Source organism: Crocodylus siamensis, chromosome 14 (genome assembly GCF_052110815.1).
Source record: "Crocodylus siamensis isolate JL-2025a chromosome 14, ASM5211081v1, whole genome shotgun sequence".
Lineage (NCBI taxonomy): Eukaryota > Metazoa > Chordata > Crocodylia > Crocodylidae > Crocodylus > Crocodylus siamensis.
In genome coordinates, this window is record NC_143408.1 from 20,637,303 (window position 1) to 20,650,997 (window position 13,695).

The 13,695-nt window shown below is 46.4% G+C and overlaps 1 protein-coding gene across 3 annotated transcripts in view; it reads right to left on the reverse strand.

The window, feature by feature from the left end:
• The window catches only part of LOC149853431 (opioid-binding protein/cell adhesion molecule homolog), a 649,187-nt gene that overhangs the window by 153,779 nt on the left and 481,713 nt on the right, over positions 1-13,695 (reverse strand). For all 3 annotated transcript variants that reach the window (XM_090027258.1, XM_090027257.1, XM_090027259.1), the window contains one exon: positions 443-675. In XM_090027258.1, the coding sequence (XP_089883384.1) occupies positions 443-675 (233 nt within the window). The remainder of the gene's footprint in view (positions 1-442; positions 676-13,695) is intronic.

Genomic DNA, 13,695 nt, shown 5'->3' on the forward strand with positions numbered 1-13,695 from the left:
GTGCCCAGCTAACAAGCACTAACCATGGGTCCAATTCATAACTAGAAGAAGCAAGAACCCTAGTAAGATGTTCTGATGCAAATGTCTAATTAGCTGAGTCACCAGTTGGCCCATATTCAAACCACCCCAAAAGGGAAGAACATTTTAGATGGAGTCATCATCAGAGAGCATAGGCCCACGTCCGACTACAGAAGGCTGGGATGGCAGCCAGAGGTCCATATTTCAATCCCCAAACAAGATTCAATCCTGCATCTATGCAAGAGGCTTGGGGAGATATGTAGCCTCTTCTATCCCTATGGGTCTCAGATAACAAGCAGGACCCACTGGTCTGAATATTCCCCTGTGCTGCGTCACCAGTGCCTACCAGAAGCTGTAACCGCTGGAAGCCCTGCGTCCCTTCAGCATAAAAGTTTTCATCTCATCAGGCAGAGATGAACCTTACCTTGCACGATGAGATGTACCCGCGATGTCTTTGGATGATTGTCTGTCTGCACAGAGCAGGTGTAGGGGCCCTCATCATACACGTCCACATTATGGATCTTGATGCTGTACTGGGTTTTGGTGTTGGAGAGGATGACCACTCGGTTGTCTATAGACCACTTGTCATTTCCAGCATACAGGATGGTGCTGCGGTTCAACCAAGCTACCCGCGTGACCCTGTCATCCACAGTACACCTACAGAGAGAGGGACAGAGCGTCAGACACATGGGCCAGTACAATGAACACAAAGAGCTGCCAGCAGTGTCTCTGAAGGGTGCACCTGGCTCACTGCTTGGTTCTGGCAGCTTGGTCCGCTGTAGGGAAAACATCCTGGACAGTGCAACAGAGGTGCAGAGAACAGGAACTCGGAACGAGTTTGCATTTAATATACAACTCTAATATTATTACTGCAGTTGTTATCATTATTATAAATATTCATGAACCAGAAACCTTGATCCCGGAAGAGGACAATGTCCATGAACAGTGGTACCCTGGCTAGTTATAGTACCATTCCACAGGATTTTCCCCCGAGGGACATTTAATCAGCTTCTCATTTTCAGTTCCTAGCTCCACATCAGAAATACCCTGTATAATAATAATAATAATAACAACAACATACCTTGCATACTACCCTCCCCCACTCTTAAAAGGGTGGGGGAGGGTAGTATGCAAGGCCCCTTTCTTGCCCTGTTCTATCATGGCTTAGACTTATTTTAACACACTAGGATGAGTCTTGGAAATGCCACACCGTGCTGTGAGGCTTTGGAGAAAATTTCCGGTGCTCTCCTGAAAGAAAGTGTCACCTTTTGTGGGGAGCCACGTTAAGTATGTCCTTTGAAAGCCCACAAAGACTCTCCATACGTCACCTCCTACAGCTCCACTTGCCCCCCCACGACCCATTCCATTGCCCTTGCGACACATAGGACATTTTAGATGAAGCTGTAAAATCTGATGACAGTTCAGCTTGTCAGCATGGCCCTCCAGCCATCCCTGGTGTGATATACATACAGCCGCTCCAAGGCGGGGGAACAGCCTCAGCACAAAAATGGGAACCAAGGAGGGGCAGAAGAAGAAGGGAAACAGGAAAACGAGGAGGAAGAGGGGGGCATTTGGCAAAGCCGCTGTACATCCTACAAGTGCCTTCAAAACACAACACAGTCATTTCAATTATTTATTTCCTGTCTGGCTCCTGCCCTGCCTGTTCCTGCCACGAGATATTGGAAAGCTTCAGAGTGACAGTTCAGAGCGGTTAGTTACACTTGGCAAAGAACGGAGGGAGAAAAAAAAAAATGGAATTAAAATGTTCCTGGAGCACATGCCTTTTTAATTCCATTTGATAGATTATCTTGATGCATTTACTCCCAGGCCCGTCTAGCTCAACAGCACCCACAGAAAAACTGTCATGCATTTGGTGAAATTAAGAGCCCAGTGTTTCTCCGGAGTATCCTCTTTCTTCCTGAAGACCTCCATAGACAGAGCAGGCAGAACGCTTTGCTGTGATAAAGCAAAACTGCAGATCATTACCTGGGCACTGCAAGTGGCAGCACTAATGCTTTGTCCTTCTACCACATTATCCTTTTTTAAGGATCTTAAAGGGCTTTCCCTATGTTAAAAATCCAACCCTTGCAAATGTCTCTACAAGGTAGGCCCGTGTAATACTTGTTCTACAGTTGGGGAAATCGAGGTACACACAAGAGAAGTGACATGATGATAGTAATGATCGCGTGCACACTGCAGTAGTGCCTACAGGACAGAGCTGAGATTGAGGCACTGTACATATATATGTTAAGAAACACTCCCTACTCTAAAGCCTTTACAGACAAGAGAGCTAAAGGATGTAAGAATGGGAGCCTGAGAATCCTCGCCTACCAGACGGAGAACTGAGGCACGCAGAGGAGCGCCGACTTGTTCAAGGCCACATTCAGCTTTGCCTCAGAGTTGAGAGTTGAACCTGATTCTCCCAAGATAGTTCATAGCACTATCCTTCCTGGGGGAATAAAAATATTAACTTATAATCATATCCAGCCCCTTGCCACCCGGTTGCTTCTCCCATCGGAGGCTGTGGCAGATATTAACCTGAATCTGCATGATCCTATGCCAAGAAGCCACGCTGGTAGTGTAAGCAGTGGCCGCTATTCCCCAGGAAACGCAGTGCTCCAGGGTTTGCTACTGCTTCCACACAATGGATAAGACATGCCCTGCATGCCTCTTGTTGCTCTCTGGGTTTGCAGTGCACGCGGACGTGAAGTAGGAGGAATTTGCAGCATAGGCACCGGGCAGTATCTGCATGTCTCACTGCTGCAATGCTTCAGCCATGCCTCGCTATGCTAGCTCACATGTCCACAGTGGCACCTTCCCAGACATTTCCTCCAGCTCGCCTCTGCTGCCAGATGGGGCGGGAGGGCAGAGCCGTGCCTCTCGCACTGAAGCTTCAGAAATGTTATATGCCTCCCATGCCATGTCTGCAGAGTGTCGACTCCATCAGCAGTATTATTGGGGGTGTGGGGTGGGAGTTTATTAAGCATGCTTCACTGCCCCCATGAGCACTCGATTCAGGGAAATGACAGATATATTCTCCCTTAAACAAATAATTTCCCCCCTGAAGTGGCTGTATGTCTCCACTAGCCATGTCAAGCAGGGACTCCTAGGAAGACAGATGGTCCTTTGGGCTTGGCATGTTATTACCTGCACCCCATGAGGCTGCCATATTTTAAACACATTGCTGTTTCTCCAACAACACAAACTTCTCCTCCTGAAGTCCCTGAATGGTGGAAAAAGCAGCAGTCCCCCCATTCCAGAAGGAGCCACTATGCTATTACTGAGGGGCTGCTGACCACAGCAAGGAGGATGCTTTCACCCTCCCTTTCCAAAGGCAGAAAGTCCTGAATCAAAATATTCTAAGTGCATTTAAAAATCAAATGGAAACAGGTGTTCCCCTGACACTGCTCTGACCATGCACTTGATACCAAACAGGCAGGGTTCGCCATATCGGTCCACCAATGCGCTTGACCTGTAGGGGCAACCACGAGCCTTACAGATCTCCACCAGTGCAGCTCTGCCGGCCCCGCTGAGTTCAGCCCGGGCTACTCCGGGCCCTTAATCCGCAAGCTAAGCTCCTGCAAGCTGCAGAGCTGCCGTGACTCTCCCTGACGTCAACAGGCATGAAGAGCACTCGGCACTTCTCAAGAGCCCCTCGGCACATTGCAGGATCAGCCCGGAAGAGCCAGCCCCAGACCTCATTGGGACTGCAAACTCGGTGGAAGCCCATCTCAGACACTAAAGGTGGGCTGGAATCCAAGGCACCCCCTTCTCTCCCACCATGCCGTGGCCGCGTGCTGCATCCCAGCATCAGGGAGCTGAACCTTTCCTTTGATTCAAATGAGCTGTGGGAGAGCTAAGCGCAGCCTAGTTAAGTTGAGCCCTAGGGGATTCCAGTCTAGTGGACTATTACTCCTGTCTCAGTTCATTATAATGAATAATAAAGAGATACTTACACACGTTTTCTGTAAATTATTCATTGCGTGCACTGGAAAATCAGGGCAGTAATATGTAAAACAGACAACTTGTATGTCTGTGCTCATATAAATATCTAGTATAAAGCCCTTCAAGGTACTATCTGGTCCCCTCATTAGGGGTGAAGTACAAGGACTCTGGTTTGAAGTGACAGTACGGATTCATCCACTGTGGTTTTGCTGAAGTTCAAATGCTGTCACCTAAACTCTGGGCGAATTTTCCAAACAGCGTCGAGCCCGTGTAACAGGGAGCAGAACACCCGCCTCTCGTGGTGCCAGCCAGAGTTGAAGGTGTGGTAAAACCTGCAAACTCTCCTATGAAATATGAACTTTCATTTCTACCCAGGAGAATGTTTACAATTTTTTCCCCGATGCCTGAAGAAGGGTGTTTGTGCCCGAAAGCTTGCAATTAAAGATTTGTTTTTTTTAAATCTAGTTGATCTAATAAAAGTTATCACCTCTACCATGAGTCCCAATTGCTTTTTCCTCTAGACCAATATGGCTACAACCTGGATACCTTCTCCGACAGAAGGCACCCATGGAAAGCAGTGAGGGGTGTGCTACGGTAATGAGTGATTGACCACTGCTGATGGACAATCAGGGAAGCATCCACTTTCACTAATCTACCCTCTCCTCAAAATGCCCATGCCACTAAGATGAAGGGTCCTTTTACTCGCATACAAAAGGCAACCACTAAAGACAGGTCTCCATCAGGACTTTCTCTCTGAAGGGCCAGGAGCATACTTGCTTTAGACATGACCAGTCTGTAGGGACCGATTGGATTCTTTAGGTGACAGATTCACAAAAGACCATGAACAGCTCCACCTCTTCACCCTCGTCCTCCTAAGAACCCTTCCTTCAGCTTCCTCTCGTGGTCCCCAATGTATATTGCATTTAATCACTTGTCCTCAACTCCAGGGGACTTTTGGTAGCCTTTTCAGACTGCGGCCTGGCATGACACAGTGTGGGTCAGAAGAGGGCAGGCTGTGAGCTTCGGCTTGCTCTACTCCCTTAGCACTGGATGCAAGTCAAGGCCCGATCTTCTATTTCCCTGCACCCTGTGTTGTCGTTCATGGTAGCGCAAACTGAGTCAAAGTGCTGCTGAATCAGAATATCAGTAGCTTGCACTTACTTTGCACCATGGGGACAGTGTAAAAATTCATCAGGAAACCGGCTTGACAGAGAGATGTCCCTCACAGAGTGCTAAGGCTCAGCGCAGGCAGATCTCACACCTGTTTGGCTTTGATTCATATGAACCCATATAATCAAATGTTCTTTAATCGGAGTCTGGGCTGGGAGCTTGTACGCTGAGGTTTGAAGGAGCTTGTACACTGAGGTTTTGCTGAACCTGGTGCTGCTGTTCTCCCCTCCCCTGTACTGCCAATCAGTCTTTCACATGCAAATGGTGCTGGCCCCCAAAATCCTAGCCCTGCCCTGCCTAATTCTCTAACATGCTCAAAATCAGGTATCTATTAACAGCTAAGCCTCAGGCATTCCCTCATCTGCAGAGTGGTCTTTTCTCCTTATTTCCAATTGACCAGGATTATGATAATGTCTCCAGTAAGCAAACAGGTAAAGAGACTCCTTCAAAGTGTTTAGATAAAGCAGACAAGCTCTGACAAAGCTGGATAATAAAACAGGCCAGGAGGTTTTCCCTTGAAGGGATCTAATTAAGAACAAAGACAAACCCACATTAACATTCTCCTGAAGGCTCCAGATCCATCTCCGAAGGAACTGCTCTGTTGTAAAGGAGGGAGAAAAAAATGTGTTAGATGAAATGGAAATAACCTTTTTCAGCTCTTTGGTTTTGCCTGGCTAATGTTTAGCAGTGGGAGTGGGGAAACGTGTGTGTGTGGAAGTCTAAGCCTGCTTGAATCCATCTCAAGGAAGAGCTGGTCCCCAAATTCACAAGGTGAGGCTGTGCAGAGCTCAAAGCCACTACACCTCCTACTGATCTGCACAGCACTAGCATGGGAAAAGCTCATCAGACCTGCACCCTGAAACAATTTGCATTCTGGGGGAACTCATCACTTATAAGTTGTGCTCGAATCACAAGCCGATCCTAACATTCAGATACTTTGAGACATGGAATTAGCCCTATGCGGCCTTATTTTGATAATTACCTAATTTGTGATGTGCTTGAAACCAGAATCCAAGTGATGAACCTCTCTGCTATCATCTGCTGGGAAGTGTAGGAGAGGGTTCAGGACTGGGGGCATCAAGTCCTCAATATTTTCAAGACACCCATCAGTCACTCCGAGGGACCGTGTTTGTAGTTGCAAGGGGTGACGTTTTATTATCTGTGCCAACTGCAAACACCTAGAGCTGATGGGCTTCCTGCAGGGTCACATCCAAACTGTTTCTCTGTAGAGCAAATCCGTCAGCCTGTTACTCTGCTAACAGACTTGGCAGGGGACAAAAAGGGAAACCAGGTTGTCTCGTCTAGACGTTGCTTTCCATCCCACTTACTGCTCTCCCTCCAGGAACTGTAATGCAGCTCATCTATCTGTGTCCGCCCTGTTCAGTTTATCAACTCCGTGAAACTGGGACTCTCATCTCAGATGGCGAAAAACCAATGGCAAGTATTTTGCCATAAACATAACTGCTCACCCCCTTTACTCTCCACCACGGTTGTTCACCGCTGGGATTACAGGTGCAGTCTCAAGATGAAGGTTTAGTCTGGAGAGAAGAAAACTGGAAGGGGCAGGAGAGATGCTTTCAAACATGCAAAAAGGTTGCCATAAAGAAAGCAGAGAAAAATCGTTTCCTCTGCCGCAGAGGGCAGGGCACAAGGCAAGGAGTTTGAACTGGAGCAAAGATTTAGATCAAACTTCAGGAAAAAACTTCCCAACTGTCAGAGCAGGAGAGCAATGGAAATGGACTGAGCTGCCCAAGGAAGCTGTGAAATCTCCTTCACCGGCGGGTTTCAAGACGATGCCGGGGGAGCGTGCGCTTGGTTCAGGACTAGCGCATCCTGCCTCCATGCAGCAGTTGGACAAGAATGACCCTTGATATCCTGTCTGGTTCTAGGAAATCTGTTGCAATGAAAATTACAGTGCAAAGGAGATATTTCCAAGCTGGGCGGATGGCCCAAATAATAGTGCTAAGTAGATCTCATTAGAACAAAACCTCTTACTACAACCCCCACCCCCCCCCAAAAAAAAAAACAAAAAAGTATAACCAGGGTTGTTGTTTTTTTTTTTTTTTTTAAGTTGTTGCATGCATAATAGGCTCTCATTACAACAAACACAAAACACCTAAGACTAACATGTTACAAACGCAACGCTAATAAATACACTGCAGAGCTACTTGTTAGGGCAAGGAGAAACAGTCCACACAGGGAGAAAAGATGAAAGTGGTAGAAGCGCTGGCAGATTCTGGCTGGAACAAAGGAAACGTGAGGGGGGGAAAAAAAAAAAAAATCAGCATTGCTCTAATCCTAATAAACTATGAGCAATTTTTAAACAATGTCTCAGTACAATTCAATAACCCAGCCTCCCTCTTGAAGTTCATGGTAATGAGATTCCACTCCTAATTCTCTATTCTTTCCTCGGTAGCAGAGACCAGTGGAAAGCAACGGGAAGCTGCGCTAGGCAGGCGCCATCGCCCTCTCCGCGTGGGCGCTTCCAAACTTGCGCTCTCACCGCCGAGATCTCAGGAGGCCTGCTTTTCTCCCCCCAGCCTTGCGAAAGCACGAGAGCTCCCTTTCAGCCGAGGGAGCTGTGAAGCAGGCAAGGGCAATGAACCTGAATGACGCCGGGTGGGAAGATGCATGAAGGAGGGACTTGGGGGCACTAGCACGCTGCTGCTTTCAGTCTAATTGTAACTATTCTTCATCCTTAAATGCTAATGCTGAAGTTTTCCAAGGAGTTATTTCACTTAGTGTCAATGATACAGATAACGTTCCAGATAAGTTCTTTGTATTCTGTCAGAGAAAGTGGTCGGCCCCCATCTCTTGGGGCCTATTAAGTGAGGCCCCTGCTTGGATCCCACTGGCAGGCCCATGGCTGGCCTCATTAATGATGTGGGCATGCTGTTACCATGCACGGAAAATTAAAGAACGGAGGCTGCCTCCATTTCCAGTGGTTGCTATTCCAGTCCCTGGCTCCCATTCACATCAAGGAGAGCAGGCACGGTCAGCCAGCCTGCTGCAAAGAGCAGTAGAGTGTGAGGCAGGACACCTGCTCCACCGCTGCATTGCACTGCACGGGGTGAAGCCCTTGCTTGGAGAAGCGCCTGCCACGTTGCTAGACGAATACGACAGGCTCAGAAGTGCTGCCATGCTGAGGCTCAGGCAGATCTGTGACAGATAAGGAGGGGGGAAAGCAGGCCTTGAACATCTACCTCCCCTGGGGGGAACAAAAGTCTCAAGAGACGGGAGGTTTAAGGCAACCAAAACCGTCATTAAGCACTGTAAAAAGCTGACGGTTTTAGTTCAGATGTACAGAGTGGATTGGCAGTGGAGCAGCACAAATATCAGGGCTCCATTGTCTAACAAAAAATGACCAAAAATGGATTTCCCCCACTTTTCTCAGCAAAACAAAAAAATCACCTCCCCCACCCCAAAAAAACAACAACAAGAAAACCAACCACTGAAAATAAAAAAGGGTTTAGTAGTTCTTTAACTTGAAATGATAGGGTTGTTGTTTGTTTGTGGGGGGAGGATAAACATTTTTTAAAATTAAATTTAAAAGTCAATCTAGTCTCAACGCATCATTTCAAAATGAAAATCGAAACCACTGAAACAAAATACTTTGCATTTTTCAGATTCCTCCCCAGAGTTTTGCAAATTCTTCAGTTTGTCCAAATCTGTATATTTTGGCAAGTACCGTACCAGATTTAACCAAAGCATTTTGCCCAGCTCTCATCAGGGCACAATTATCCTGGAGCTCAGACAGTAGACGAGCACTCAGGAGAACTGGGTTCGAGTCCTGATGCTGCCACAAATGGTCTCTGTGTGACTGGGCAAGTTCCTTAGTTTTCCCCTACACTTCTATAAAATGGGAAATAACACCATGCCTCATTAGAAAATTTCCACTTCTTGTTCTGTACCACCATTAGACCCCTACTCTCAATCCAGTCTCTAGAACAATGGTGCTCAATGTTTTAGATTCATGACACCCCTTGTTAGGCTTAAGGCAACACTCAGAAAATGCCAGCTCTTAGTTTTTACTGTTTGGTTTTTTTTAACTTTGGAAAAGTAATACATCACTTTTTCTATTACAAAGCACTCAGAAAGACCACAACTGGTCAGAATTTTCTTTTTTTTTTTTTTAAACATACCATGGCTTTCTATTTGAATTGTTGGATTATCTTGTGAATCATTAGGGGTGCATCCAGATGGGTGCGGTCATGCAGTATGTGGCACTGCCAGCACCATATACTGCACTGTTTGGAGTCCTCCGTGCTGCAAGGGCAAGCTGCCCAATCACACACTGCTCTTTCATTTTTTCCTGCCTTTTTTTTTTTTACCCCTGGGGTCAAAAAAGGGAAAAAAAACCCAAGCACTGCATGGTTGGGTAGTATGCCCTGCTAAAAAGTGGAGCTGAGCTGCTCAGGGCCGTGCTGCAGCTGCCAGCCAGGCTCTGCCTGGCAGGATCACTGCAGCTGCAGCTCCGGGAGGCCCCCAGGACCCTATGTAAGGCTGCTGGGGCCAGCACAGTGCTGGCCCCAGCTTCCCTTAGACTACACGGGGCAATTTGCCACGTGCCAAAGCGCAAAGCATAGGCGTTCTCCGGGGATAAGATGCGGCGGTGCACCTTGCATCATCCCTACTTGCGCCCGAAGAACCAAACATCCATGTCCACGCCACGTCTGGACCACGCTTGTGTGGCCACTCCCTACACGTGCAAATCTTGTGATACCCTGACAAGATCCCACCCTGAAAGGACCCTGAAAAGCTCCATGGTTGATGTCCACTGCTCTGGACATTCAGATGATACGCCCCGGCCGTAACAGTAAATAGTCCAGTACCCCGGCACCAAAGGCTCTCCAGCTTTCCAGTATGTTACTTAACAAGATCAGCTCAACATTTCAGCTGTGAAAGTTTCCAACTGTAAGTACCTGTACAAGAGGCAGGACAAAAGCATGGATACTATGCTCTTTAAAGAGGGAACATTAATTACATTTTCAGGGGACTTATAATTGGATTTTTTCTCCTCTTCTGGCACTCACTTCAGCTACAGAGTTAACAGGCTCTGTATGTCTTTTATTCCAGGAGGATGCAGAAAAGGAAGAGGAGATTTATTTGTAATCATCGGAAATAAACACAGTTCCTCGGAAGTAAACACAAAAGAACAAACCTGGCTGGGGTCCCACCTCGTTACATATGCAAATTAGGCAGGCCATCAAAACACAAGGTTCTGCTAATCCTCTCTCAACAATGTAAATCAGCAAATTAACCTCCGGTACAATGGCATCTGCGGCATGTAACGCTGAGTTTAAGACAGTGGGTCCCGCAGGGCAGGCCAGTGTCTGCCGGGTTTCCGTCGCTCTTATCGGTGATATTTATTCTTGGTGTCGAGGGCAGAAGGCACTTTGTGTTAATTCCCAATCCCTTCTGCCGGCATCATCTCTCCCCTCTAAGCCACAGGCCTGCCATGTTGATCTACTGGTGTTCTGCCTTCTTCAACTTCTTGTTACTTTATTTTTGAGACTATGAATTGAGTTTTATGTGGTCTTCATGTAGTAGGAGAGCGTTTTCCCTCGCTAAGTCATTCTCCTCCCACCGGCCCTTTCCAGCCCTCATTTTGAATCAATCCATTTAACCAAATAACTAGAGTTATCCTCTCCACACACCTGGAGCACAAACCTTATTTCACTCACCGTGTCCAATCACAAAGACCAGCCCTGAACATTACACAGATCCCAACCCTCTTCCCTTGCTTTGACTTCCCTCTGTACACCCAAACCTACCAAGCTCTGGGCTGATCAATGAGCTAGCTACCGATTAGGAGAAAATTACAGCTGACAGCATGAAGCTAGCATTTCTCTGGATGAAACTATGTTGTGGTGAGTTTATAAAAACTGACCCTCTTGAACTGGAAAGGGAGGCCAGGAGAGAAATCAAGTATACATTGACCTTGCAGTCGCCAAGTGCCTGCAACTATTCCCCAAACCTCTTCACTGGATTTTCTGAATTCCTGCTCCACATCTAGCAAAGCCAGACACTGCAGTTTTAGCCTTTAAACCTAGCTATTTGACACATTTTCCCCCCAAATTTGTTTCATTTTAAGCTTGCACGCAGGCTACAGCAAGAAAGAGTCCTCTGAAGGGGAAAGAGAATTTGGATGATGTGGTCACGTCTGCTCTCCTGGAACAAGCTCGTTCTTGATTTTCTGACTGATTTGCAGCTCAAGCCTCTTGATTTCAAAAAACAAGTATCCATGCTTTGCTGACCGAGGCACTGATCAACAATCCATTAAAGCTGGTGGAAACTCCCATTGACTTCAGCTGGCATTGGATTGGGTCCTAATGGGTGTATTGGCTGCAGGGAACTTTTACTTCCTTACTGAAGAAAGGCAGATCCAGCTGATCATGTGTACAAATGCCCAAAGTGACCATCAGACACTCATCCATGAACAAGCATAAAAGTATGCATCCCTTTCCTACTTGCGCAAGTGCATTATATACCCCTGGTTTACTGGGAACATAAATCCCATTGACCTACATGGTATTACACACAACCATTTATATTCAATCCAGCATTTATTTTCAGAAAGAAGAAATGTGATTTAGGTATGAAAGGCAGGGACTGGCTGTCAGGACACCTAAATTGTATTTCTGGCTCTGTCACTGATTTGTTTCAAGATATACTGATCAAGAAACCTAACCACACTTTGCCTCCGTTTGCCATCTCTATAAATTGCGGATAACAATAGGACCCCCCTAGCTACTAATATATAGGGAGATGGACAGATATATAAGCAAACCTGTTTTTCATTACACACACACATAGGTGATTGTGCCATATATCAATCTGTCAATATTGATTTGCTACCTCTGGAACTGATAAAAGATTTTGCTCTATAGAATCGTGGTAGCAATTGTACAGGCACTGTAAAGCATCACCAATTAGTGAATTTGCCCTGTGATAAATCTTTGGTGCTGTGTAAGAGCTATATTCGTTTCCAACATGTGTAGTCACCAGTCCCTTTCTGAAATTACAACTCAGAAAACAGCATCCTGTAGCAATAGCAATACGTCTTTCACCTGAACCTCTGAAGTTGGATAGAGTGTGCATGTATTTTGATTTGAAATGTTAATGTCTGATGAGCTACAAGATGTGCCAGGCGGATGGGATGAATGTATTTGGAGCAGCACAGAGAGGGCTACTGAGTTACTGAAATGACAAACCCTGGAGACATAAAATGGAGAGATTTTCAAAGGCACAAAGGGCAGTTAGGAGCAGAGCTCTCATCATCAAAGTCAAAGGGAGTTAGGCACATAATTGCCATCAGTGCCTTTGAAAACCTCCTCCAGCCGGATTCACTGTTTGGTTGGGGTCTCTTGACCCTTTGATATGCAAACCTTTCAAATGTTTCAAGAAGTCAAGTGGTCCATAGTTTGCAGCTGGCGTGTCTGGCTCTATTTTATTCTCCTTCCCCCCATGCATCCTGACTTAGGTTATCACAAAGGTGGTCTGGTCTGAAACACGATGCTGATCAAAAAAAAGAGAGAAGAAAAATGAGGATGGCATTGTGCCCTCAAGATCTCAAAGTGCACTACAAACACACACCGAGAAAACCTAGCGGCAAGAGTGGCCCTTTATCCCGGGAAGAGGAACTCTCCACAGGTAAATTACTCTCTTCACAGGATCACTTAACCCAACACAGAAGAAAAGAGCCAGAAAACTCTTCAGAGTGTAAAATGAAATTATTTGGCCCATGAGTTCTCCTCTCCGTGTCTGTTCCTTTGCACCTCTTCTCACCAAGGCTCAAAATGAAAAGGTTTTGCGTGCGGTATCTCCTGTTTCCAAGTTCCCATTAGGTCACCTGAACAAATGTTAGAGGCTGCCTAAAGGGTGTCTGCAACCAGTTAACTGAGAGTGAGCCATCAGTCAAACCATTAGGTCTTTGCTTCCCATTTAAGGCACGCTGGGCTTTCCTCTCACAGATCCCACAACTTCTTTGCAGATTCGTTGTGCCGAGGAGATAAAAAGACTAGAGCTGGGGAGGGAATGGATAGGGGAGCTTCGATGGGTGCTTAGCCTTCAAGAAACTCCAAGCAAGTGTAGGGTGATATACTGAACATGAGGCCTCCCTACAAATGAGTCTCCCAGAGGCTAGGTCAGCTTAGCTATTGAATCCAAGAGAAAGTAGTCCTGCAAGATGCAGTGGCATCTCTCAAACCTCTGTTTGTTTTTCATCGTTGACTTTCAGCATATGTGCACGTAACATAGTGCTAGGCCCTGGAATCGCTGAAGTTGTCCCCGCTCACCAAAACTTGTCTTTGCAGTTCAGTACACTTATAAAGCAGCAGTACGGATCCTGGGGAGATGAAGATCAGGTAGGTCAGCCTAAGCCCTATGGTAAATGAGCCGGACAGTGAGATATTGTTAGTTTAAAGGAAATTGTCATGAGAAATTATGAAACAGAAGCAGAAGAAATAGGGCAGAAGGCCTTAGATGAAACCAATCAATGGGAATATGTCTAGTGCAGACACTGAACATCTGAGTAAGCCAATGCTTCTGTCTACCCCTGAT